The 26,516-nt window shown below is 54.9% G+C and overlaps 3 protein-coding genes across 11 annotated transcripts in view; 1 reads left to right on the forward strand and 2 right to left on the reverse strand.

Moving 5' to 3' along the window:
- Positions 1–8,964, reverse strand: part of LOC308490509 (uncharacterized protein) — a 28,017-nt gene extending 19,053 nt beyond the window's left edge. The window contains exons 1-2 of one of the 2 annotated variants that reach the window (XR_013992217.1): positions 8,883–8,961; positions 5,397–5,498 (exon numbers count right to left, since the gene is read on the reverse strand). Coding sequence is in view for 1 of the 2 variants with exons in the window: in XM_081032872.1 (XP_080888998.1) it covers positions 5,397–5,498; positions 8,883–8,906 (126 nt within the window). In the remaining variant the exon portion in view is untranslated. Of the gene's footprint in view, positions 1–5,396; positions 5,499–8,882 lie in introns of both variants that reach the window. The other variant, XM_081032872.1, reaches the window with a different exon arrangement.
- A 45-nt stretch (positions 8,965–9,009) lies between these two features.
- Positions 9,010–11,271, forward strand: TMEM208 (transmembrane protein 208; the record flags this gene model as incomplete). 6 transcript variants are annotated; one of them, XR_013992218.1, is made up of 6 exons in its annotated part: positions 9,011–9,131; positions 9,770–9,865; positions 10,291–10,350; positions 10,432–10,594; positions 10,736–10,820; positions 10,914–10,959. XR_013992218.1 is itself a non-coding variant. In XM_081032874.1 (6 exons), 6 exons carry the CDS (start codon positions 9,126–9,128, stop codon positions 11,049–11,051), a joined length of 522 nt encoding a protein of 173 aa, XP_080889000.1. In that variant the 3' UTR covers positions 11,052–11,271. The 6 variants fall into 6 exon arrangements, 5 of the variants coding, with proteins under 5 accessions (XP_080889003.1, XP_080889000.1, XP_080889002.1 ...); XM_081032874.1 differs by having other exon boundaries at positions 10,432–10,568; positions 10,914–11,271; XM_081032876.1 differs by lacking the exon at positions 9,011–9,131 and adding an exon at positions 9,184–9,222 and having other exon boundaries at positions 10,432–10,568; positions 10,914–11,178.
- Positions 11,272–11,290: 19 nt separating this feature from the next.
- FHOD1 (formin homology 2 domain containing 1) lies at positions 11,291–26,117 on the reverse strand. Of its 3 annotated transcripts, XM_081032863.1 has the most exons (24): positions 25,817–26,117; positions 19,009–19,115; positions 18,558–18,622; positions 18,166–18,233; positions 17,982–18,087; positions 17,812–17,906; positions 17,431–17,542; positions 17,252–17,346; positions 16,992–17,135; positions 16,733–16,878; positions 16,532–16,654; positions 16,391–16,414; positions 15,956–16,009; positions 15,116–15,231; positions 14,424–15,028; positions 13,959–14,114; positions 13,546–13,728; positions 13,339–13,458; positions 13,100–13,261; positions 12,515–12,705; positions 12,231–12,423; positions 11,987–12,149; positions 11,706–11,906; positions 11,291–11,626 (listed from the first exon to the last, which is right to left on the reverse strand). In XM_081032863.1, the coding sequence occupies exons 1-24, from the start codon at positions 26,015–26,017 to the stop codon at positions 11,544–11,546; spliced, it is 3,513 nt and encodes a 1,170-aa protein (XP_080888989.1). In that variant the 5' UTR covers positions 26,018–26,117; the 3' UTR covers positions 11,291–11,543. The 3 variants fall into 3 exon arrangements, with proteins under 3 accessions (XP_080888989.1, XP_080888990.1, XP_080888991.1); XM_081032864.1 differs by lacking the exons at positions 15,956–16,009; positions 16,391–16,414 and adding an exon at positions 18,344–18,409 and having other exon boundaries at positions 25,817–26,104; XM_081032865.1 differs by lacking the exons at positions 15,956–16,009; positions 16,391–16,414.
- Between the last annotated feature and the right edge of the window lie 399 nt (positions 26,118–26,516).

A 26,516-nucleotide genomic window follows, 5' to 3' on the forward strand; every position in this document is an offset into this window, starting at 1 on the left:
AGGAGGATGCTTCTAGATGCCCCAAGGGAGGACTGCAAGAGTACCTACGCTAGCTTCAGCCCCCCCATCCCAGAGGGGCCTATTAGCTCCTGGTCTCCTTTCTAAATGCTGGCATCTTAAGAGTAAATTCAGTCATTTGGGAAATGCCCTACATCTGCTAAAAGTGACACATGTCCTTATGAGAAGCCAGGATTTCGCTGTACCTACTGAAGTCCGAGCTGAGGCTGAAGGCCTGTGTGCAGACTCGGAAAGCCATCGGATAGAGAAATGGCCCTCTGTTTGCTGGTACAGGAAGCCAAAGCTAACACACCTGTCCTCTAGAAGGTCTTTGGGAAAACATATACGCTGGCACCCAGCGCCTTTGGTCTTTAGAGAGGAGTTAAACCTCCAGGTCTATAAACACCTCCAGCAGGAGAAAGGAGAAGAGAGCAGAAGCTGAGCCGTCTTGAGTTTTTCACGGTGACCAGCCCAGCAGCAGGCAACCAGGGCCCCCAAGGAATGGGCAGAGGCTGGGTGTATGTGGGGGTGCTGCTTTTGTCTATCTTCTTTGAGAAAAACTGGGATTAAGTGGGGGTAGGTCAGGGAGAATAAGAAGTCACCAACTCCAGCATTCTAGCCTGGCCTGGTGAGCCAGAGTCACCCGCTTGGCTTTGGTAAACCAGAATCTTCCATAGCTCCTATTAGCTGGGGCACTACCTCCTTATCAGCCTGCCCACACCTGGGCCCTGGGAGACGGTTCCTGCCAGTAAGCTTCTGCAGGTTGTCCTTTGGGACCTGGTGGTGGTGGGGTGTCAGCAGGGCCCTCGATGCCCAGGTACCTGCAGCCTGGCCCCCCAGTGCCTCCAGCCCCGGCGGTGCTGGTGGCTGAGTTTGCAGGGCCACCAAATGGGTCTTTGTCAACATTCTCTCTGGAGCAGCCCCGGTGCTAAAAGGCTGGACTCGAAGATCCCGAAGTCCGTCGCGGCCCTCTTCTTCCCCTCATTGCCTTACTTCTATTCCAATCTCAGCTATACCCTGGGCCCAGACTGCCTACTTTGCTTCTTCTGCCCTCTGCTTCTTTGCTGGACTCCACGAGGTCTCTGCCTTGACGACACCTCCTTAGGGGCCTCATGCTGGTATGCCCATTCTCCTTGTCCCTTGCCTGGCCGGGGACAATGAGATGATGGCCTCCTTTGGGTGTATGCCTGGGATACAGAATTCTGCAGGCAATCCGAGGAATTCTGTGCTGAGGAACCCAGGGTCCCTCTCTTGCTCACACTGTCAGCATTGGCCTCCCCCCCTCCGCCTCCTGGCTCTCTTCTCAACCCCCTTGCGATTTCTCTCCAAACCCACCACCTTCTCAGTTCCTGATGATACTACAACACCTTCCCTCGCCCCAGCCTTCTCAGAGCTGACCTGTTCTGTTTCCAAAAGAAACCAAAGCGATCAGGTGGGAAGACCACCCTCTGTTCACATCCACCAGCCCTGAGAATCCGTTCTCATCTCCTTCCCTCTCCTGTTCTTCAGTTCAAGGGAACTTTCTCCTCCCAGTCTACTGAGCCTGTCCCCTCTCTTCTCTGAGAACCCTACAGCCTCTGCCTTTGCACTGGCTCCTTCCTCAGAGTCCACAAACACCCCCAAGTCTGAAACAACAAAAAGCCTCCCTAGATCCTATACCCCCTCTTCTCACCTCTCCTATTTCTCCTCCTCTCCACAGTCATGCTTCTTGGAAGCACATGGGCACACCTGCACCAGCTATGGTCACCTATTTACCCCTGGCTTCACCCATTTACCCATCCACCACTGCCCCCCTCATTCCTGGCAACAGTTCCCCTCCAGTAAGGTCATCAACATCAGGGGGTTCCTCTGCAGACCTCCCACAAGTGTCCTCTCTGCCATGCCACCTGCTATGGATGGCCAGGCTCCCCCTGATGCTGTCTCCCACTGGGGGTTCTGCAACTGACCTGGCTCTCCTATCTTCTAGCCTACTCCCCATCAGCCTCTTTGGGAGTCACCAAAGAAGAGAATGCCTCAGTCCATAGGTAAGTGTGTTCCCCATGGTTGGTTCCACTTCACACACACACACACACACACACACACACACACACACACACACACTGCTCCACATGTACCCTATACTTCATCCCATTCTAACTACTTTATTGGTGGGCCACGTCATTTTCCAGAACAGCAGACCTTGGGAGCCAGTTACCTGATGGACCTCTCTCTAGATACAGGGCTGCAACACGCCCGAATATGAATTCACTGTTTTATCCCCCAACTCTGCCCTTCTCCTAAACCCTCAGCGCCCTCGACCAAGTAACCCAAGTCAGAAATCTGGGTGTCATCCCAGACTCCTCCCTCACTTCCAATGACCAAAGTCCCTTCCATTCTATCCCCTCGATATATTGCAATATGTCCCTCAAGAAGCTCTCACCTCATTGCTTCTGCCTTATTTCAGGTCCCCTTATTGTCTGTCAAAAATATCTTACAGCAGTTTCTTCCTTATCAGGGTTCTGGCCTCCAGTCTCTCTGGCTCCAACTATCCTTGGTACTGTCACCGGGCAAAAGGCAAATTGACCATGATCTTCAGACCCTTTGATGGTGCTCCACTTGTAGGGTAAGGCTGAGCTTCTGGGCTGACATTTAAGCCCTTCTGTGTCAGACCCCTGCTTACTCTCCAGCTCCAGCTTTCCCACGCCTGTGCCCCCTTCCTCCCCACCCGCGGCTCTGGGGATGCCAACTTCTGACCATCGTCTCATGCTGCCATGCCTCTGCTCAGCTGTTTTTCCTGTTTGGATGTGGTGGGGTGTCCCCCATCTCCTCCTCCTATTTGACTATTTAAGCGAATGTTTATTCTTTCCTTGAGACTTAGCCCAAGCATCCTCCTCTCCATGGAACCTTTTCTGAACCTTCTCTCTGCACCCCTGGTGGGCCTCACGAGACGAGGGCAGCACCCTGCCCTCTCCTTAGACCTCTCACTACCAACTCCTGAGCGCCATGTTTTCCTCAGCTCTGCACCCCCAGGGCCCAGCCCAGCGCAGCGCGAGGCCCAGACCGGAAGCATCAACATCTGAGTGAGTGAGGCCTCTCCTTGTGTCTCTGGTAACTGTCCCTCTTCTCTCTGCCCCGTGAATATTCCAAACCTCTCTGCTGACGCCCCAGCCTTACCTTTCTTCTTAATCCCCTAAAACAACTTGGTCTCCAAATTCACCAAGCAAAGCGGCCACTAGCCTCTGAGGAACTTGCTCAGCAAATGGCTCCACACTGCCACCCCCACCCATCCACTTCCTGAGGAGAGGCGACGTCGTCTTCATCCTATCAAAGACCAAGCCTTGGACACTGAAGCCTGCCTCTGCCACCACCTCAGGTGGCACCCTTCCTGACCTCTCCTCCCTACAGCCAGTCCTCCTCTAGGGTCCATTCAGCAGATACACACATTGGAGATGTTGCCCATTTCAACTCCTTTTCTCAAGTCAACCTCAACCTCTCATTGATTTTCTTCCTTTTGTGGGGAAATTTACTGCAAGAAAGGTCACTCTTCACATTTCTTTTCTTCTCTCATTCACTCCTCAACCCACCTGGCTTTTCTTTCCAGACACCAAATGCTGCTGAAGCCATTGGTGACCTCCCTGTAGTTCAAACATCATGGACACTATTTGTCCTTTATTTTCTAGGCTCTTTGTGGAATTTGACACTGTTAGGATCCACTCCATACTTTAAATGCTCTCTGCCTTTGACTTCTGTGCCCTTCTCGCTGGTCTCCTCAGCCCCCTCTGTAAGCTCTTTCTTTCCATGCCCTAGAACTGGTGTCCTCCCCTAGGGCATTCATTCTCTGTGGCCTGCTGTTCCTATGGCTGGCTCTTCATGCTCTCCCTGCGGGAATTTTCCATGGCTTCAACTTCCACCCCTTCTTTACTAACACCCAACGTACATTTGTTATCCAGACCCTTTTCCTGGATTCCTCACTCAGAAAGCCAACTACCAACTAGATCTCACCATCAAGTCTCAAGTCTCACACTTCAAATTTTTAACAAATGCAAATCAAATTCCTTTAAACAGTAAGCTCAATGACAATGGATAGATAACTTGACAAGTCCTACACATTTAATATGTGACAGAGGAGGATTCCATCCCAGCAGGGAAGGGGAAGAGGAAGATTATACATAAATGGTACGGTATTTGGGCTATTTGAAAACTAATTAATTTAGCTTTTTACCTCATAGCATAAACCAAAATAAATTTCACCAGTAAAAAATATAAAAATTAAAACCATGAAACAGAAGAAACAATTTTGCTGTGAACCAAAAACTGCTCTAAAAAATAGTCTAACAAAAAAACAAGAAAAATATGAGTGTATATTTATCAAGTCTCTGAAGAGGAAAGGGATCTGTAAATTTAAAAAGCAATGGAAGAAATAAGAAAGAAAAAGATGTTCAAAATCAACAACATAGAAATTTAACCTCTGCATCTCATAAATAAACACATATATACAAATCAAATTAAAAGGCAAACATACTAAGAATATATTTCAATAAATATGTAAAAGATTAATTTCTTTAATGTATAAAAAGTTCATACAAATAGATAAGAAAATACTAAAACCCCAATAGTTAAATGGATAAAGGACATGAATAAACAAAAAAGGGAAATATAAATGGTCAACTAATGGGAAAACTGTTCAAAGAAGTCAAAATTAAAGCAAAGAGTTATCATTGCTTGCCTTTCAAACTAGCACAGATGTGTGCACCTCCTCGCTGGGCTGTCTCCCTAATACTCCAACGCGCCCTCTCTAGTCCACTCTGTACTGCAGACTTCTAAGACACAATCACCTGTCACTCCTCTGCCTTGACATCCCTTTCTTTAAAGACTGTGAGTAACCAGGAGAAAGCCCCAGCAATGCCTCCTAGCACATCTGCCATCTTGCAGTTTGACTCCTTTCCAGCCTTATCCCCACCACTTTTCCCACACAGATCTAAGTTCCAGTCACATGGAACTCGTGTGGGCGTTCCCAGAACTATTTCACACCTTGGTGCCTTCACTTGTGTTGTTACCAGTCCTGGAAGACCAACCATCATCCTCATCCTACTCCTTCAAGAAGCCCTCCCTGATGTTGCCAGTCTCCTTTGGATGTCCTTTCTCATGTTCCCACTGCACCCTTCATTCCGGTGTCACAGCACCGAGCATACAATATTACAATCACTTGTCTTTCTCCTTCACTAGACTATGGGCTCCTTGGGGGGGACGGGGCTATGCCTTATTCATCTGTACAGTCCCAGCATTGTACCCAGAGCCAAGTATGTATGAATGTAATGTATGTATGAATAAATGAATGGATGGACGACATATGAGCAGGCCATGAGCAAGCTGAAGTGAGAGACAACTGAGAATGGGCCAGGTGAATGTGGACACCTTACCTCCCGAAGGGCATTCTGGACTGCACAGTACCAAGCCCGACTCACGAGGGAGGCCTCTTTCTGATCTGACAGAGGCAGGAAGCTCAGAATATACGTGAGCATCTGAGGGAAAAAGACAGGGCATTGGGGGTTGTTAGAGCTGGGGGTCTTTGGAACCTTCTCCAGCTCATAGCACAGTAGGTCTGAGGGGACTAGACCATTGTCTTCTAGTTCATCTTGGATCGTAAGCTTCCCAGAGTCTTTACTTCCCCTTTCTAGCCTCCACGTATCTACAGTGAGCAAACCTTTCCTGAGCACCGCCTGGATGCAGGTTTGTACTGACTGATAAAAATCAAATTTCTTGCTCAGTTTGGTAAAAAGAGCCTTTGCACTGGGACCAGATAAACCTAATTCAAATCCTTACTCTATCAGCTGAACTCTCTAAGCCTTGTTTTCCTTATCTGTGAAATGGCAATTGTACTGAGATTTAAATGTGTTATCGTGAGAATTAAATAACATAGTAACATGTTTTGCATAGGATCTAGAACACAGCAAGTCAGGCGCTCCTCCTCTGATCTTCAGGAAGCTATACCTCTCCCTCCTGCTCTCACAGGTCAGCCTCCAGGAATCCACTCTTTTCCTGTCTTCTCCACTGCCAACTTGCCTTCTCAGCTGGTAAGATATAATCCCAGCAAAACTTGGGAGGCTCAGGCCCTCGCTCCACCTATGCTCTATGAGGCTGGGGTGGGGTAGGGGTTGAGGCTGGAGGCCCCATAGGATCCTGGGAGGGAGTCGCCTGTGAGCCAGGAATGATCTGATATTCACTTTCTTTTCTTTGGAATCTTCCCTCCTTGACTCCTGTGACACTGGTTTTCTAGGGCTCCACTCTCCACTCTAATTGCCCTGTTTCTGGATTCTTCTGTGGCTCCCAGGGCTCAGACCTGGGTCTTTCAATTTGTTTACTTCCTAGGTTAATACATTCATTTGCATGGCTTCAACAGTTATCTTTACAGAAAAATCCGACAACTTAATATCCCCTTATTGTCTTATTCATGTGCTAGTGCAGTGTTGCCAACTGTCCACAGAAGCCTTCATCCAAATATATTATGATCACCTTGATCTCAACCAAAATTCATATTCTGCCCTCAGTCCAAAGCAGCCCCTCCTCCGACCTTTCCAGTGCCTGAGCTTCAATGCCAACAGTGTATCTTGCCTGAAGATCCTGATAATACTTTGTACTCTTCCTGCTTTTCTGTCCCTTAATCTCAGATACGGGTGTAAAGCACAGGCTTTAAGCCAGGCTAACTCAGGCTCATTCAAATCGCAGCTCCACTACTTCCTAGCTGAGTAACCTGTGTGACCTCAGACAAGGTACTTTACCTCTCTGAGCCTCAGTTTCTATACCTATAAAATGGGGATATTAGAAAATCTAGCTCGCAGTCTTACGGGGATTAAACTATATATAGAATTTTATATATATATATATATATATATATATATATATATACATTTGATATGTGCTTGACACCTGGTAGGTGTTCCATAAATGGCTGCTGGATTGCTGTTACTAATATTTCTACCTTTGAAATTTTACCATTTTAGTAGTTCAGATTTTCATCATTTTAGACCTGGATTCCTTCCACAATCTCCCACCTGACCTCCCTTTCTCCAGGCTCATCCTTGCTAATCATTCTGCACACTGCAGCAAGGTTAATTTTCCTACAAAACAGTTTTCAGTCTCAGCACACCCCTGATGAAAACCTTCAGGGTATCCCAGTACCTTCAGGACAAAATCTCCACTTTTGAGTCAGCAGAGCTTCCCCAATCCAGTCTCTTCACTGTCCTACAAACATAGAAGGTCTATTTCCTTTTGCCTATGTGGGTCTCTTTCATGAAATGCCCTTCCTTAAGCTTGCCCATTTTGATCTCTTTTCTCATTCATAGCACACAGAAGGTGCTCAGCCAATACTTACTGGATTGAATTAAGGATGGACAGTTCTCTACCTCTATTTTCACCAGAGGTTTGCTTAGGGAAGGGGTGGGGAGATAAAGTAGATCAATTACTGAGAGGGGAGAAAAGCCTTCTGGGCCAGGGAGGCTGGGCATAGGGAAGAGAACACTGATGGGGACTGACCAAGACCCCAACCTGAGGGGGAGGCAGGGAAGTCTGTCTGAGCCAAGATAAGATAGTGGCCATCCTGTCCTCTGGGGCTCAGCAGCCAACACAAGGAGCAAAGAGAGAGGGTAAAAAAGCCTGTCCTGGGGCCGCCCGGTGGCTCAGGCGGTTAGAGCTCCGTGCTCCTAACTCCGAAGGCTGCTGGTTCGATTCCCACATGGGCCAGCGGGCTCTCAACCACAAGGTTGCCGGTTCAATTCCTGGAGTCCTGCAAGGGATGGTGGGCTGCGCCCCCTGCAACTAGCAACGGCAACTGGCCCTGGAGCTGAGCTGCGCCCTCCACAACTAAGATTGAAAGGACAACAACTTGACTTGGAAAAAAGTCCTGGAAGTACACACTGTTCCCCAATAAAGTCCTGCTCCCCTTCCCCAATAAAATCTTAAAAAAAAAAAAAAGGGAACACCATTCTGGAGGAGGCAGTGATAAGGATGGAATGGCCATCCCATGAACCTCATCACAAGGGGTTACTAGAGATATGATTGGTCATTTCTGGGATCTATGGGGATGGAGTAGAAATCCCCTGGGGCCCAGGGGAAAAAGAATGCCATCACAGGGGACTCAGCGGGGTAGGAGCAGCCCTACTTTTGCCAAGGGGAAGAAGTGCCCTTCCAGGGCCCATGGGGAAAGGGTGCCCTGTTGGGAGTGGAAAGGCGCGGCCAAATCTCAGGGCAGAAAGGATGCAGAGGCCATCCCAAGAGGCCACGGGGGACAAAAGCTGTTCTCGCTGTCTGAACAATGGCAGCAAAGTGATCTTGCTCCAGGCTAAGGAGAAGGGGCAAACATCCCATGGGGCCAAGGAGGTAGGGCGGCCATCACTAGGGGCCGAAGGAGTGGGGGGCAGGCCTGTCTTTGGTGGAAGAACTCAGCGACCGTAAGTTGCTGGGAGGGGGCAGTCTGTCTCCCACCGCGAGGGAGGCGACAGCCGTCTCTCGGGGCGGAGGGAATGGAGCGATCATCCTACGGGGCGAATGGGGATAAGATCGGTTACCCTTGGGGACGATGGGATGGAGCAGACACCTTCCAGACCTGAGGGGGGGGGATGGCCATTTCGAGAGAACGGGAGTAAGCAGAGGCCCTGTCCTCGCTGAGGTGACAGCGCAGCCATCTCCAGGGGCCGATGGGGAGGAAGAGGATGGTCCCCCAAGCTAAGGGCATGGAGTGGCCCAAAGGCGGGCCGTTACCCATAGCTTTCAGGCCCTGGGACCCCTCCTGCAGGTTGTTTCCGCCTGACCGACGGGACCGGCGGACTGTCTGACAGCCCCTCCCCACAGCCCAGGACCCTTAGGGCGGGGCGTGTCGCGAGCTAGGCCTGAGGGCGGCCTCCTCTCACCTCCAGCGGGAGCGACTCCGCCATCGTATCCCCACCGCCTCCGCCCCCGCGCAAGTCGTACTGGGAAGTATAGTCCCACCGACTCTGGGGGCGGGTCTAGGGAAGGAAGTGCACCACCCACTTCCGTCCCGGTGGCCTACGATTTGGGTATGCACCGGAAGTGCCTGTGCTGCCGATGTGGTATCCTGACTGCGGTGTCGTTTGCTCTCCCTCGTTCCCCCGGCTGGGTATTTGCGTCGCACCATGGCGGTGAGGAGGGCGCGGAGGGCGGGGTCCGCATGGGCAAAGCGTTCCCGGGGCCGGGAGATTGAAAACGGAGGAAAGGCATCAAGAGAAGCGGGTCGGTCAGCGGGAGGCGCCATTTAGTGGCCGGAACGTACTAGAGCGAGGCGGGTGGAATGGAGCGGCCCAGGAGCGTCCCAGAACTGGTGCAGATGTAGGCGTGGGCGTCAGTGCCAGATAGTACCAGAGCAGGCCAGAGAGCTGAAGGGCCTACCGGGGTGGACGTCAGCGGGGATCTGGGCTGTTGCAGCAGGGGCTAGAGAGGGGCACTCGCTATTCAGCGCCACTCAGGAGCCCCCCTTGAAGAGGTAGGTCATCAGCCCAAAGCCGGACCTTATCAGGGGAGCCAGGTGATATCAGCTTAGTGTTGGATTGTTCCAGGGCGTGCAGGAGGCGATCATACCTGGGGGTGTTGGAAAGATGGTGTCAGCCCTAAGCAGGATGGACTGGAGGAGAGCTGGACATTCCAAGGATTGTGCTAGGTTTGAGCACCATGGGGTCCTGGCTGAGGTTCAGGTGGAACTCTGTAGCTAATCAGACTGGTGGGGAGGGTGAGGAGGACCTGCTGAGGAGGGCTCTGACAGCATCTCATCCTCCCTCTGCAGCCCAAGGGCAAAGTGGGGACGAGAGGGAAGAAGCAGATATTTGAAGAGAACAGAGAGACCTTGAAGTTCTACCTACGGATCATACTGGGGGCCAATGTAAGTGCCTGCCTCCTTGCTTCTGTGCCCACCCAAGCCCCACAATCCTCATCTCTGTTTGGTGGTGGTGCTGATGTGACAGCCAAGACTTCAGAAGAAAACTCCAATTAAAAAGAAATGAGAAAGGATCCTGGCACAGAGAGAATGCTTAGTCAAAACCAAACCAAACCAAAATGAGGGTGTGAGTTTCAGATGGACTTGAAAGGCCTTCCCATCCCAAATACACAGAGATTTCTTTCCTGTACTGACATGTCAGAGGGGTGTCTGGGTACTCAGGATTTGGGGAGCAGACCCCTGCTTCCCCCACCCTATAAAAAAATGACCTGTCTCCTTCCACAGCCTGGCCTAACTCTTGGTCAGAGTTGAGGGAGGCCTGTGATTTAAGGCAGCTTTTGATCCCAGCCTGATCCTGTGTCTGCTTGCAGGCCATTTACTGTCTTGTGACCTTGGTCTTCTTCTATTCATCTGCCTCATTTTGGGCCTGGGTAAGTGTCCCCTGTCTTGGGAAGTGGATGAGCACATAAGGTCAGTGGCTGGCCTTTGATACCCCCATTCTTGTTCTGCAGATAGCCCTAGGCTTTAGTCTGGCAATATATGGGGCCAGCTACCACTCTATGAGCTCGATGGCACGGGCAGCTTTCTCTGAGGATGGGGCCCTGATGGATGGTGGAATGGACCTCAACATGGAGCAGGGCATGGCAGAGTGAGTGTCCCCCACCGCCAGCCCAGGTGAGCGGCCCCAGGGCTGGGGTGCTGGGGCCCAGATAGCCCAAGACCCACAGCTGCCTACAACTTGAAGAGGGTGGTAAAGGAGTTGAGTTGGGGCCCATCGACTATTTTTGGCCCTTGCAGTCTCCCTTCTATCCACAGGCACCTTAAGGATGTAATCCTGCTGACAGCCATCGTGCAGGTGCTCAGCTGTTTCTCCCTCTACATCTGGTCCTTCTGGCTTTTGGTGCGTGGCTTGTTGGGCTCCCAAGAAGGGGCTGGGGCATATAACCATTCTTTTATTTCCTGTACCTGGTTCAAGTTACCTTTTCTCTCCTAGGCTCCAGGCCGGGCCCTTTACCTCCTGTGGGTGAATGTGCTGGGCCCTTGGTTCACAGCAGACAGTGGTGCTCCAGCGCCAGAGCACAATGAGAAAAGGCAGCGCCGACAGGAACGGCGGCAGATGAAACGGTTATAGCCACTGACGTTGTGACCACAGGCTGCTGGGCCTGGGTGGCTCTACCAGGGCTGCATGGCCTCATGCCAGGAGCAATGAGGGCCAAAAGCATCTAAGCGCTAGGATTGAATAAATGGCTTAGAATATGGCTAATGGCTGTATGGGTGATGATGAGGCACGAGGCAGGAAGAACTAGCCCTTTGCTATTTCTCTTCTGTGTAGTCAGCGTGGTCTACACCTTAAAAGAAGAAAAAGGCTCTTGGATTGGCTAAGAAAACTTTATTATGCTCCATGTGTTCAGGGAGCTCATACATGCACACATGCGCGTGCACATGCACACGCACACACACACACACAGATACACACAGCTAATACTGTTCAAGGCACTGGCCATTGGGCAGAGAGTGGCCCCAGGGTAGAGACGATGCCCAGAGTTCTGCTCTGGTCCCTCCTCACTCCATAGTCTCTTGCATGCAGGCTGGGGCCCAGACAGCTATCCTGGGGACAGCAGCGTCACACCTCCAGGCCAGGACCCTTGCTCAGTCCCAGTGCCTGCACCAGGTCCTCTCCGAGCCCGCTCTTCAAGGTCCGTCTCACTGCGGAGACAGAGCAGGGTTGGAGGGGGTTGCTGCCGTTAAGGCTGGTAGCGGGCAGGTGGGGAGTACTCATACTCACAAGATTTGCGGTTACCACGGGAACGCTTGCGTTCCCGAGCAGCTAATGCACGAGGACTGCTCTTGGTCACTGACTGCACCAGCAGATCCATGATCTCGTCTGAAGTGTCACTGGGTAAACTGGAGCCTGGTGCTTCTTCTGGGGGTGACGTGGAGGGCCCCACTGCTGTGGGTATGACTGGGAAGCTGCTCTGGGCCAGGCCTGAGGGAGGCCAGATAGGGAGGTCAGGCCAAGGTGGCCCCAAAGCAAAGCCCATGGTCCCCGGCAGCCACAGGTCCCACCTCTGCTGCGGCGGCCATGTGTGCTGTCCTCAGGCTTGCTGGTCAGCAGACTCTTCATGCTGGCATGATTGTCTGCGTCACCCTGGCCTGGCCCACTACCCACAGCCACTGGAACACATGGGTTGCTGGGGGCCTCCCCAGCCACACCTGAGAACTTCTCTGTCTGGAGAGGGGAGAAGGGTGAGCTGGGGGCCAGGGAAGGAGACCATGGGGGTGGCAGTCAAAACCTGGAAGGAACACCCACCTCAGTGATCATGCGTCCCCGGGTCTTGTTGCGCTCACGATATGTGGCCCGCTTCCGCTGCTGCTGCAGCACCCGTTCCCGGCAAGTCCGGTACTCGAGTGCAAACTCCCGCAGGGTGTGGCAGAACTGCATGATGCGTACTTCACGGGCTGTCTGTGCTGTGTACCCCAGGTACAGCAGGAAGGCGTGGAACCTAGGCAGGTTGGGATGGGAAGGGATGGTGAGTCGTGCTTGGGCGTGAGGAATAGTGGTGGTGGTCCTGCCTCTTTGGCCCATGCCCCTACCTGTTGCAGACACGGCGGTGCACCACCCGCAGCATGGCAACGCGGCGGGCACACTGGGCCAGGAAGTGAGTGAGGCGTGCACGCAGGGCTGGGGCCAGCTCATGCTTGGCCAAGCTCCGCAGACTCTCCTCAGCTGCCCCACTCCGGCGCTCCAGCTGCCCCAGGTTCTCAGTCAGCTGCTCAAAGTCCACCTGGAAAAGCGGGTACACAGGCTGTCCCCCCACAGGAAGGTACCACCTGAGGATGCCTCTGTGCCACGCTGCTCAGCCTGGGCCGTAGGGACACAGATGAGATCTGGCCCCTGACCTCCAAGTGTTCACAGTAATGCGGGAGATGGAGAAGGCCATTTTATCCAATGGGGAACAGGTTTCTTAGGGGAAGTGGCAGCTGAGACCCAAAAACTGAGTAGGTGTAGGCAGGCTAATAGAGGAAAGCATTTCTGGCAGAGGACACAGCCCACACAAACACCTGTAGCTGAGCAAGCCCTGGCACAGCAGCCAAAATAGAAGGGGAAAAGCCAACCCCAGGAAGCAGCACTCCCTCATGCAGTGACCAGTCTTAGTCAAGCCTCTGGCTGGTGCTAACCTTGGCACAGCGGGTCAGAGCAGGGATTTCTGAATAGAGGTCGGAGGAATCAGGCCGGGTCTGGAGCACCAAGGAGCAGAGATGGTGCAGCAGTGACTGCCGGCGTACTGTGTCCTTCACCTCTGACACCTTCTCCAGGTAGCTTAGCTCAAAGCCACTGCTCTGAAAGGACCTCATCTGAGCCTGGGCCTGGCTGGCTCCAGAGCCCTGGCCCCCAGCCCTCATGTGCTGTCACTCACCTGGGAACCATTGAGGAAGTTGCCCACAGCTAGCAGGGTAGCCAAGATGCAGTGGAAGGTGGCATTTTGTACCAGCTGTTCCATGCCCACTTTCAGGTCAAACAGTGGCTCTGCGATTTCCTAGTGTGTGAGGCCAGGGACTCTCAGACTACATGGTCATCATGCTCACCTGCCCCCACTGCCTGTCCCATCCCAGGATCCAGGTACCCGCTCCATGCTGTCATAATCCAGCTTGAAGGCCCAGAGTTGTAGGCGGGCAGCCAGGCCCCCGATGGAGGCGAGAGTCATCAGGAAATTCTCAGCTGGGCCCAGAGGTATGTCAGGATTGGCCAGCTGGGCCTCCTCAATCTTCTGCCGCTCCTCCTCCGTGGGCGTCATAGTCAGTAGCTTCTGAGGATGCAGCCACCACCCCACATAGGCCACTCATTGCTGGCCTGAGGCCTCGAGTGTTTATTTTAATTCCTCCCCAGGTCATGTGGGGGAACCCCAAGGTCTGGGGACTGTTGTGCAGAGGTGCCAAGGGCCATGCCCACCACTGGAGGGACAGGAAAGGGCCACCGACCAAAGAAGAGGGCTGGACCTCCCACCTCCCTTCCACACCTCCCGCAGGGTATCCCCACCTCAATGCCATCCTTGCTGACAGCAAACTCATCGAAGTTGAGCAGGGCAGCCTTAATGACGTGCACAGGTGGCAGTGTGGTTAAGCCAATGTTGATGGCATTGCTGCGCTTGGGGTCCAGCACCGTGGTCATCGTCCGGCGGCCCTCGCTGGCTTTCTTTGAGGTTGGGGGAGGGGCAGTGTAAGATTGGAAAAGGGAACAAGCATCTAAAAGAGCACTCCAAGACGCCCCTATAAATGGCCCCCCACAACTGGGGAGCTGGGATGTGTAAGGACTCGGGATGAACTTAGATGCTAGTTAGGGCTCTGCTGACACTTTCTTGAGACCTTAGACAAGTCCCTCTTCTTTTCGTTGCCTCGGTTTCTCCATGAAGGAAATGAGTAGCAGCCCCAGCAGTTCAGACCCTTGAGCTCTGATTCCCTCCCCTCTCCATTGGGGTTACCTTGCAGATGAGGGTGTATTTACCTTGGAAGGCAGCACGTCCTTGGCACGGGACTCGAACAGGTGTTCCAGGCGGGCTGTGTCCACCGAGACAGGCTCCAGTGAGGCCCACAGGGTGGAGCGGGGCCCAAAGCGGCTCCCAGAGCCTCCCTGGCCCCCAGCTAGCTTTAGCTCCCGCCAGAAGAGTTTTACTGTCTTCCTCTTTGTGGGGAGGGCTTGGCCATCAGGCGCTGAGGTGAGAAGAGGGGCAGCTGGGGGTGGAGGTGGTGCGAAGGGGCCTTTGATGGGTGGGGGAGGTGGGGGAGGAGGGAGTGGGGGACCTCCAGAGAGCAGGGGCAGTAGGGGTGGTGGGGGTGGGACCCCTTTCGTGGCTTCCACAGACTCCATGCTCAGCATGTCCTGGTCTTCATCCTCCCCCAGATCTGAGAAGTCCAGATCCCCAATGCACAGCTTGGGGACACGGGTAGGGAGTTCCTGGGTGGGCTGAGCCTTGGGGCTCAGTGGGGCCAGTGGCTCCTTGGGCTCTGGCTCAAGGCTCCGCTGGGTCCGGAGCAGGACTCGGGGTGTAGGGCTCTGGGGTGTTCTGGGTACAGGGACTGGTTCGGGAGATTCCCATAGTTCCCGGGTGTCTAGAAAAAGGAAATAAGCTGTCAGCATCATGCCCTTTGTGGAACAACTTGGCAACATGGGTAGATTGTGCCCACCCACCAACTTACTTGGGTGCCCGTCAGCCTCATCGGGCATGGCCTCAGCCAATGTCTCTGCCCGGCCCTGGGCCAACACAGCCTGCTTCTCTGTTTCTTCTGCTGCCACATTCTCCAGGAACCGGGCTCTGGAGGGAGGCACTTGTCAGTGAGGACATCTGACATACCCCAGCCCAGGGTGGTGCACATGCCTTGCTGGGTCCCTGGGCACTGCCCCTAATTGCAGGCACACACACACACAGGAATAGTCCATGCGCTGAGCAGACCCAGGACCCCCCCTTTAAGGCCAGCCCCTGTTCAATCCTCCACATCTAAGGAGCATCACTACCAACCCAGCATTCCCAATTCAACATACAGAAAGAAGTTCTACTTAATGTCTTAACTTGCAGCCTGGCTGCTAATTCTAGACAAGGGCCCTTAGAACAGGGGGAGGGGATAGCTGTCCCAATGGGCACACTAGACTGTCCCTCCCATTGCATGTCTGCCACTTCTGAAAGCTATGACCTATGCCCAGGTTGCTACTCCACCTCCACACCACAGCACTTCAGATCCTCTCCCCACCCTAATCCTGGCCTGAGGACATGGGAGAAGGGGCTCCAGGTCGGGAGTCCATGTCCTCATCTCTGGTCAAAGCTATTAAGGTGTAACTATTAAAGCACAGGGACCATTATGACCCCAGTGAACTAATCCCAGTGCTTAGTCCTTCGGTAACCGAGGACGCATGTCTGGGAGAGAATGGGCCTCAGAGTGCCCCAGCTGTGGCTGCATCAGGCACGTGAAACCCCCGCTGGGGGAAGCAATGCTGAAGCCCTGAGCACATGGCAGGCAGGGCAGGCTGGTTTCTGTACTTACTCCAGCCTGGCCTGCCCAGTAGGGGACTGGGGGACAGGTGGGCTTTCAGGGGCCCTGGGTGGGTGGGGGGAACGAAAGAAGAGATGGTAATTGTGGTGCTTGTTCCACCCCAAAGCCCAGTTGCTCATACTAACACAGAGCTGGGACGTGCTATCAGGGGTTCCTTCCCAGCCACAGTGGGAAGAGAAGGGGGGTGGGGGAGGCATAACAAGAGGAAACTGTAAGTGGAGGGGAGAGACTGATGAAGCAGGACAGGGTGCAGTAAGAGACAGAGCAGAACAAGAGAGTCAGTGACAGAAACAGAAAGACAGTAGGGGGTAGGGAGACAGATGACATCGGCTCGACCGGGGGAATGCCAGAGAGAGACTGAAGAGAAGCCTCAGGAGGAAGAGGTCCAGTCAGAGCTGAACCCCACCCTCCCCAGCAGTCACTTACCAAACAGGAGCAGTTTGGTGAAGTCTGGAAAGAGAGAAAGCACGCGTTTGGGCAGAGGAGGCGGAGGGTCCGTGGAGGAGTGCAGATTGGAAGGACAGGTGGAGAGAGCGCTCTGGGGGCAGCCTCTGTCTCCCTACTTACTTGTAGATGCTCCTCTCACAGGAGCTGTCGACTGATGGCGCCATGGAGATGGTAGGAAAGAGGTTCACCGAGGTATGGAAGCCAGAGGCCTGGCCCACAGGGCTGGAGGCGGGGCCTGTAGGGCTGGAGGCGGGGTCTGTCAGGAGACAGGGCTACTCTTGGCCCATCCATCCCTCCCCATCTACTGGGGCACATTCTTACCCAGGCTCCGTGGCGCGTACTGGGCAGGCCCCGCTTTCTAGAGATCGGCGGCTCCTCTTGCCCTCCTCTGAAGAGGGCTTTCTGCGCTCCCTCCGACCACCTGTGGCGGCTTCCTCCATGTCCTCATCCTCCAACCGTAGGGCACTCTAGCAGAAGTGAGCCCGGATGTGAGAGGCTGAGCTAGTGTGGGGCGCTAGGGAACTGGGCCCCCTCCCTCCCCTCCTTTTGCCCTCAGTTGGGCCCTAGTGACCCAGCCCACCTCGTAGAGCACAAGCTGTGCTCGCAGGTCAACGTCAGTGCCCGCAGTGCCCAAGTGGCGCTGGACCAGTGCCTCCATGCCCTGCTGCTCCAGTGCGTCAGTCACGTCATAGAAAGAGTCCTGGTCTGGGAGTGCTGCCAGCGTCTAGAGGATGGGGATAGGAGGGCAAGGCTAAGGCTGATGGGGAGCATAAGTCAGGAGTCTGAGGGGCCCAGAATGGGCACTCGGGTCCCCCTTCCTGCAAACCCTCGCCCCCCCACCTTGTTGATGAGTGTGACTGTGTACACCAGCAACTCCGGGTCTGCGCCATTCTTCTCCTCCAGGATGGATACCAGATTGGCCCACGGAAGAGCACCTGATACACAGAAGGGGGAGCAGTCACGCAGCGACAGGTAGGAGAGGGCTCTGAGTGGTGGGGGCGGGAGGGACAGCCTCTGACCGGTATTATTGGCCACAGTGTTGACTGCGTAGATGAACAGCGGCGCGTTGCTCTCCGAGTACTCCACAAACACCAGCAGCAGCTTCAGGGCTGTCTTCACCACCAAGCGGGACTGAGGAGAGGGGTGACCACGTACAGTGGGGCTTGGGCCAGACCTGTGCTAGCTTCTGGTGTGGTGGAAGAAGGGCTCCTGGGGCTGGACCCAGAAAGGGCAGTCTACGCAGAAAGACCCTGGCTCCAGACCCAGGCGCTGAAGTGCCTTCTAGGCTTAGACGGGGGGGCCACAGACTCACTCCATTCTAGCCCACTTTCCAGAAGAGGAAACAGGCCCAGAGAGAGGCACTGGGCGAAGGGTGCATGACTGCGTGGAGAGCCACTTACCAGGCTGGCACACAGTGTGTATAGCCACTGCACGGTCTCACTGTGGGCCACCACCCCCAGCATCCCGTCCACAAAAAGCATCAGCTGGCCTAGTGCTGGGGACACAGGAACAAGAAAAGGTCAGTAAGAGGGCACTGAAGGCACGGGTCACGGGGAGGGGCGTGGCTGACCTCTGAGGATGTAGCTCTGGTAGTTGTGGTCAGCAGCAGCGCCCACGCGGATGAGGCAGCCCAGCCCCTCCGAGTGCACGAATTCAGGCACCAGGTCCTTGTCCTCCTGGGGGCACCGCGGGGGAGTTAACGGGGGCTCAGGCTGCATGCTGCCCCCCCACCCCAGCCCACCTCTGGGCCTCACCTGGAAGATCTGCTTTAGTGAAAAGAGGGAGCGGCGGAGCTCAGGGCCACTGGAGCCATACAGCTTTTCTGCAAGGGGTAGGTAGGTAGGTGGGCATGGTAACACGGACACCCTCTTCTGTTGGGACACAACCACAACCCCCCACCAAAGAATATTCTAGTACTCTTGAACACCCTACCTCCTCCTCCACTGCCTGACTCTGGGCTACCCTCTCCACAGTCCAGCTGTGGCATCAGCCCTGGCCCTGGAAGGAGAGGTCAGGATAGGAATGGGGAGGGGCCACATATCCTGTCCTGATCTGCCCTGTCCACTGTCTAGCACAAGCCTGAAAGAAACTGAGCCCGCTGGGCTCGGGTGGGGGGTGCTGGACACTGATGCCCTCACACACTCACCTAAGATGGCATTGACCCTCACGGAGAGCTGGGTCCGCAGGATCAGCGTAGGCTTCCGCCCTTTGCTGGAATCAAGCAGCTTGGTCAGCAGCTCCCAGCCCATTCCTTGGGGTCCCTCCCCCTACGCCAAGGCAGCCAAAGACCTCCCCATATGCTAACCCTGGCCCAGTGCCTTCCTCCCCGACTGTTCCTCCAAGCCCAAGTTTGGCCAGACAGGAGGGTTTCTGCAAACACAGGTATCTCAGGTATGTAGGAGAGCCCCCTCACACTCCCAAACTGGGCAGCAGGTAACACTGGCCAAGCTTTGGGATTCCCCTGGCACAGTTCCCTGGGGCAGCAGGAGGTGACCCACAGCCCAGGCTAGAGATCAAGTGTCTTGGCTGCTGACACCTGAGCCAGCCCCTGGTGACGGCAAGGCCAGCCTTGCCTTCCTGGCCTCATCATCTCTGACCTGATCTCTTCGTAGAAGCCTTCCAGCATCTCCCGCTGCTCTTCCAGGGACAGGTCAGGGTCCAGGTAGTATCCAGAGGGAGATACTTGCAGGGCACAGTCCTCTAGCTGGGGGCAAAGGGAACAGTTGTCAGGGCTGGTGAAGAGTGGCAGGGGTATGTATGGAGACCCTATGACCTCCCATCTCCTACTCAGGATGCTGGCAGAGACCAACACGCAGTCTGCACTGCAGCCATACATTCCTTCAACAGTCATTTCTCATGCGCCTACTATGTGCAAAGTCCATCCTTCTCAGGTGCCACGCTTTCTTGCCCTTTGTACTATGTCTTCTGCTGGCTAACACCTACCCATTCTTTAATTTTTGTATTAGATAATGCTTTTTTGTAAAGCCTTCCTGAAGGACTCCTCTAGCCAATGCTATACAATCTACCCCACCCCGTGTGTGTACCCCACTCTGAGGTCTTCCCCACAGCATTATAATGTCCTAGACATTAGTCTTCTTCCCCTGTAACTGTGTGTTCTCGGGACTCGGCCTCATGTCTGTCTCGCTGCATGCTATATCTGCAGAGCCTAGCACAGCATCTGGCACACAGTAAGTGCTCACTAACCATTTGTTGAGCTAATGAACACAAATGAGGAAGGAGAATGGAGAGAAGATGGGAGGAAGTTTACCTTCAAGGAAGTTCACAGCCCTGTAGGACGATAAGCTGCAGCCACAATGCATTTAAGCCCAGGGAGACAGTGTTACGAATGTTGGGAGGTATAAACGCAGCGGGGAGGGTCTTGAGTCTCCAGATTAAGACAATGAGGAGCAGGGGTTAATCCAGGCTCCCAGCCCTTCCAGGCCTTAGGGTCTTTGCCCTGTCCCCAGTGGGCTACAGTTACCATGCTTCTAGCTGGACTTCAGAGGCTTCCAGGGGGCCTACTCAAAACCAGATTTTTAGGGTCCGACTTAGTCAGTCTATAGTGGGTCTCTGAAACCTGCATTTCAGAAGGCGCATGCTCCATCCATGTGTCTGCTTCCCATGTCTCTCCCCACTGAGCCTGGCTCCGCTCCACCACTGGGCACTTGGCCCCTTGAGAAGTACCTGTAGAAGGGCCTAGTAAGGCGGCTGCGGAGAGTCTGAGGGCAGCACTGTGTCTCTTCTGGACACCTCCCCCATAGCAAAGTCCTCTTGACTTGAGTGGCCCAGGAAGAGACCCCTCTGGAGAGTCACGGTGCCTCTAGTCTCTATCTTACAAGACAAACCCAACATTTGTCCTGTTGTTCAGTCACTCCCGCTTTGCTCTGGACCCAGCCCAAGGGCTTCCAGGTGCCCTTGGTCCCCTGGGGGGAAAGGGAGTCCAGCTCCTGCCCCCACCCTTGCCTCTGCCTGAGAGCCTGACCCAGCTCCTTCCTGGCAGTTCAGCCTGTGAGGCTTTTGGGTGACCACCTCCCCCACTGCCTGGGACATGGGACACAGGACAAACACTCCAGCCTGTTTTCTGTCCTGCTTCCTGTCTGGCTGCCTGCCCTCCCCTCACGCGCCTTGGGCAGGCCTGGCCTCTCTCCTCTCTGGGACCAGAGTCATCTTCTCCAAAGTCTACTGGGAATAGGCCTCAGATGGGACTGCAAGGCCCCAGGGCTGGGGTGCTTAGTCCAGGGCCAGCTCAACTGAGGGCAGCCCCACATTCCTCCTGATCCCTCTTCCCATGGGATGACTCAGTAGCCTACCCCCTCCCCCACACCCTCTCCTTTCACCTTGGACTGGAGCATTCTGGGACCCGAAGGAAACCCACAGCCACAATACCCCTTAGCGATCCCCAAAGCACACACACACAGAACTGCTTAATCGTTCAAACATTCACAAACTGGGCTGGGTTTAGGTGCTGAGGACATAACAGGGAACAAGATACTGTCTGCCTTCCCTGCCTTCCTGTCCAGTGGAAGAGGCAGGCAGGCTTCACTCAGAAAAAGGCCAGAAACAAACGCAGAATGAAAGCACAATGGCCAAGGCTGCTAAGAAAGGGGAGAGGCAGAATGCAGTGAAGGTAAACACTGGAGGGGTGATCAGATTATGTGTGGTAACTGCTTACACACCCAGGTTTATGGTCAGGTATATTCTCGTATACACATATGCTCACTGGCCACCCATAGGCCCAGAAGGCACACCCACAGTAAGCTCGGGCCCAGGACTGGGTCTTCCCCTCCTGCATGCACACTTGCATGCTCTAGGCCCAAGTGAGCAGAGAATGGCCCTCTCCTTCCAGGAGAGCTGCATCCATGTGGGGCAGGGGCCTGACGACTATGTGCTCTACCATCCCCAGGCCCCTCAGATGAGCAGGTTTAAACCCTTTCTCTCTGTGGTGGTAGCAGTGAGTTCCCTAACTATGTCACCTGTCAAATCCTGCCAGGGTCCCATTACTGGGGAGGAGCTGCAGGCGTGATGGACAGCCCAAAGCCTGTAGGATGCTGTCCCCCTCCTCCAGCTGTCTGTCCTGGGTGGAGATGCGTGGGAGTGGGGTGCGGGTGGGTTAGGGTCAGGCAAACAGCAAACAGCAGAGACTTGCTGCCAGCTGGGTGGTGCTTGTCCCTCACACCTCTGGCCCCTTCCTGGGGTCACCCTTCTGGAGCCAAAACTCTGGGCCTTGTTTCTCACACCTTGGGGCTGGGCCAGGCCTGAGTAGGCCCAAACCCTGGTCCCTGCTCACAGTGCTGACGGTCACTGGGGGCCTATAGCCTTGACTCCCTCCTGGCTCTTGTCTTCTACACTTCTCTGCTGTCTGTCTTGGGGTGGAATCCCTCCCCCATTCTTCCCAGGCTCAGCCCCTCACTTCGGTCTCTAGCCCAGTTTTCTTTTAATTCTTTGGGCTCAGGTTTTTCTGGCTGCCTAAACCAACTTGTTATATATAGTTTTATATGCAGGGTCAAACTTAGGGGACCCTGTGTCTACTCCCCAATATTTTTCATAGCGGTGTAATCAGATGAGAGTGAACATGTCAGGGTCAGGGTCCAAGGAAGATGGAGAAGAAGGCAGTGTTATATGATGAAATACTCTTGTTTTAGGAAACAATTTGTTAATGGCCTTTTTCTTCTCCTTGCCTACAAACACAAGACTGCTCTGACGACTCTTTTTTCCTGTTGTCTTGGGTCTCCAACTAGACTGTGACATGTATGGGACTCAAGGAGAGAAACCCACATTTCTTATGCCTCCTGTGTCCCACACGGGGCTACCTAGTTTATTTGATTCTCCTGATAATCCTTTCACAGATGAGGAAACCAAGGCTCAGAAATTCGGAGAGTTTGCCTCAGACTGCACAACCAGGAATGGAACAAGGGATAACTGACCTAGATCACGGACAGATGGACCTTGGAAGTGCTCCAGGGAACCCTGGAGGGGAGGTGGAGTGAGGGCTGCGGCTTTTAGGGTTGCCGAGAGCTGGTGACCGCCCCTCAGCTTTCTGGACTCTGCAAATACCCCTAACTGGTCTTCCCAGTTCCAGCAAGGGAATGCTAATGAACACACACACATCACACATATTGGGGTAACGGTGCCTACTTCTGCCAGGACCGAGGTCCTGGGGTCCCCCACTAGGCTGCAGCCCGGGCTCCCTAGTCCAGAATGACCAGCAAATTGGACATGCCAGCCCTAGGGAAAGCCGAGAGGAGGCCATGACTCATGCCCACATCCCAATCATACAGTCTCCCAAAGAAACCTCCATATCAGGGAACTAAAGGGCTCAGTTCCCCACCAGATCACCCCATCTTATATCCTTAAGGATCCTCTGGGACCTCTCCAGTTGGTCTCTGTCCCAGCAGGTCAGGTTCATACTTTAGTCCCCTTACCACAACTGCTTCTGAGGGGTAAACTGAGGCTAGTCCAGGGAGGGCGCAAGGTCAGGAAACATTCCAGGGTAGTGCCACCCCATCCACGCTAATCTTTAGCCACAGCTGAGGAAAACAAAGTTGCTGATAAGGAACAGATTTTTATTTTTATTTTACTTATATATTTTTATTAGTTCCAGGTTATAATGAACAGATTTTGGGGGCTGTCTCTGCCGCTAGTAGGGGGCTCCTCTGGCCTTTGCCTCAGGGTCAAAGCAGCACTCAGGTCTTTCTGCCCAGGGAGAAGTCAGTGCTATACCAGATGTGGCAGGGCCTTTGGGAGTTAGGGAGCGACTCCTGAGGCACCACCCAGAAGGGAAAGGGTAGCAGGGTGGTGGGACTCTGCAGCTCTGGGTAAAGAGATGAGACAAGGGCCAGAGGGCCAGGTTCTCCCCTGGGGCAGGGGCATGTCTCTGGGCAGGGAGAGGCTTTTGCTTGGAGGAAAGATAGATATTTCTGGGTTCCCCTGGGGCATGGCCCAAGGCACTGTCAGGACCCCCCCACACACACACACTCCCCTTACCCCCTAAGAGCCAGGAGATGAGTCAGAGGCTGTGGCCAGCAGCTTCCTCCTAGACTGGGAGGAAATGAGCAAGGCCTTCTCAGATCTGAAAGCTCCAAGTCGTTTAAAAAGGAAGCCTCTAGAGGAACTCGAGACGCTAGGCCTAGCCCAATGGGGAGTGTGGGGTGGAGCCCCAGAAAGTGGGCCTGGCCTCTTTACATCCCCAGGGAAGGGGGTAGGGTCTGCCGGGATGATGGGGGTCAGTGTCCAGAGTGGGAGGGCAGACTTGGCTGTGTCCTGTTCCTCTGCTGGATAACCATACAGAGGGTAAAGCAGGGAGTAGAGAACCCCTCCCTCTTATTTCCGCTCTACAACCCTGCACAGGGACACCTGGGTTTCTGGGCCACCTCTCCCCTCCACAAGACTATCAAGGCGGGCCTGAGTCATGTCTGTGCCTTTGGGTTACCCGCTTATAGGACTCGGGGCAGAACCAGCTGTTGACATTTCCTGCAAAGAGAAGCCCTACTCCCCCCCCTCCCCGCCCCCCCCTCTGATGTCCCTGCCCCTAACCTATTCTCAGCCCTTCTTTCTCCAGCCTTCTATTCTGGGGCTGTGGTCACAGTTTATATTTGGGATGAGCACATCACAGTGCATCTGACCATTGTTGGCAGAGCTGTGGGCCCCAGGGAGTCCTGGCTCCAGGCACTGTGGTAACCCAGTGTGTCCACCACCATATCCTGCCTGGAGTGGGGTGGGGGGGGTGGATGTGGCAGTCCTCAGATACACCAGGTGGGAGATTCTGAAAATGGGGAGACCAGGAAGGACTCAGTTGGGGGCGGGGGAACTTAATATATTATCTGAGCTCAGTAGTGTCCTCAGCTAGGGAGCAGAGAATAGAGGGCAGAGCACCTGGCAGGGCAGGGATATGGGTCCCTAAATGGAGGGGTGTTCTGAATTTTTTTCCTGTCGCTGACTTCCCAAACCTGCCCCTCATTGGAAAGAGGGGTGTCAGGGCTAAGTCCTGTCCTGGAGTGGGGGGTGGGAGGAGTAATATGTTCTCTGTAGTGCTCCAGGCTTATTTCAGCACCAGGAGTTCCAGGAGCCTGGAGGCAGGAACCTGGCCTCAGTTCAGCACCCCTCTTTCCCCAGTGCCTGTCCCAAATAGGAGGTGGCTTTGGGCTGGGCGCGCTTCTTCCAGGTCCACCTCAGTTTGCCCCTTTCAACAGGACAAGGAGGGGTTGCATCAAAATTCTGGAGTGGGCAAATGAGCTGCAACCTTCGAGTCGTGGCCTTGAAGCCGGGCTCTGCTGGGGCACGCGCCATTCCCCAGGCCAAGAGTCTCACCACCTCTCCCGCCCGTACTCGGAGGCGGGGCTGGCCTGCAGCACGAGGAATGCAGGCTGGGGGCCAGGCGCCCGGGGCACATTCCAGGGGAGACCCCGGGCCCGGGGGGCAAGTTTGCGCAACTCCACGCTCAGCTAAGGCTGGGAGCAGGGGAGGGCACCCACACCAACTCTCTCTCCTCTTCCTTGCTACTCGGTGCGGACTGGCTGGCGGGGAACCCCGGGTGGTGGTGGTGCACCTCCCAGAGTCCTGGCCCGGAAACCCAGCGCGCCGGAAAGGGCTGCCTGCGGGGGCCTGAGCGCGGAGAGCGGGAGGGGAGGTAGGGCCGGCCATCTGGAAAAGGGCCTTTCCAGGGACTGCATTAGTCGGCTCGGCGGCTCAGGCAAAGCAGGGCAGGCCGGCGGTTTAAAATTATCCCGGCCCGCCCCCTGCCTCCCAGCCGCTGGCTCGCAGCGACACGAGTACGGGATGGTGGGGGCGGTGACTTAAAGGGCTTTTCCACCAGTGCAGCCTCTGGTGCCCGGCGTGTCCAGGGCCGGGCCGCTTCCAGAGGACGACGCTCACCCTGTGAAGTCTCTTCTCTGCCCGCACTCCAAAGCCCGACCCCCACCTGCAGGGGCTACACTCTATCCGCCAGGACCCAATCCAGACACTGCTCGACCTTAGCCACCTCTAGAGGCCCGCCCTGGGTACGCCCCTCCTCGTAGTCCCGCCCCACCTCACCTGAAGCAGGTGGAAGCGGGTCCCTCTCCAGCTCTGCCTCATGTGTCCGCTGCCACTCAAATATCTACCATCACCCTATCCCAGGCAGTTACTCAGGCAGACAGGCAGCGAATGGACTCTAGTAACTCCCCAGGTGGTCCTCACTTCAAGGGGCAGCCAGAGTGATGCAGACCACAAGGTCCCATCTCCCTCCTTTAGTTTCCCTTCAACTTGAGAGGCATCACAAGTCGGGTTGCGCGGACCTTGGGTTCCAGCCCAAGACTTACCGGGAGGAGCGCACCCACTCCAGCCTCTCCACGAAGGGCACCTCCCAAAAGCTTTCATGGCGCCAACCCTGAACCTCGATCACCCCCAACCTTTTTCAGCCCCCCTCACCTTGAGCGGCGCTCCCAGCAGGCGGTGCAGCGCGGGTATCTGTGCGCCCAGGGGCAGCGCCCCGTCCAGGCTGCAGGTGGGGGCCCGGCGGGGCTCCGGGAAGTTGGCACATGCAAAAGGGTCGCTGTCCTCTAGGTACTGCACCCGCACGGTCACCACTGATACCGGCTCCCCGTCCCCGCGGTCTTCCCCGCCCGCCATGGCTCTGCTACTGGCTCGCGCTGCGCGCCTCGGGATGGGTCCCGGACCAGCTGCAGTCTACTAGCTGTGCTGTCTGGGCCGGGCCGGACCGGACGCCTCTGAAGAGGGGCGGAGCCAGACGGAGGCGGGGCTGAGGAAGGGGGTGGAGCCAATAGTTCCAGAAAATGTCGGGGGTGGGGCAACCACTGCCGGAGGAGGGGCTTGTCTTCAGCCATTCAGAGATCGCGATCGTGATCCTGTTAGTTCACTGGCTAGGCGGGCGGGAAAACCCGAGCTTGCGCCCCGCCCTGGAGAACGCGCAGAGGGCGGGACGCTTTTTTTGGGCGTGGAGCGATGAGGCTGATCTCTCCGAGGGATTGTTGGGGCAGGTGGGGCGGAAATTTCTACAGATAGTGGCCGGCCAGGTATCCCTCAGTTTAGGGACCAGATGGTCCTGATCCCTTTAGTTTGAGGGATGAAGTGGATGGCATTCCCTCATTTGGGGAAAGCAAGGAGATGG

This window comes from Rhinolophus hipposideros (genome assembly GCF_964194185.1).
Source record: "Rhinolophus hipposideros genome assembly, chromosome: 21".
Taxonomy (NCBI): Eukaryota; Metazoa; Chordata; class Mammalia; order Chiroptera; family Rhinolophidae; genus Rhinolophus; species Rhinolophus hipposideros.

Excerpts from the sequence above, each read along its gene's own strand:
- FHOD1 (XM_081032863.1), bottom strand. The coding sequence starts at position 26,017 with ATGGCGGGCGGGGAAGACCGCGGGGACGGGGAGCCGGTATCAGTGGTG. Across the intron at positions 15,232-15,955 it reads ACTGGGCAGGCCAGGCTGGA|AGCCCGGTTCCTGGAGAATG; the intron begins GTAAGTACAGAA and ends GCCTCCCTCCAG. Across the intron at positions 12,424-12,514 it reads CACCGCCGTGTCTGCAACAG|GTTCCACGCCTTCCTGCTGT; the intron begins GTAGGGGCATGG and ends CAACCTGCCTAG.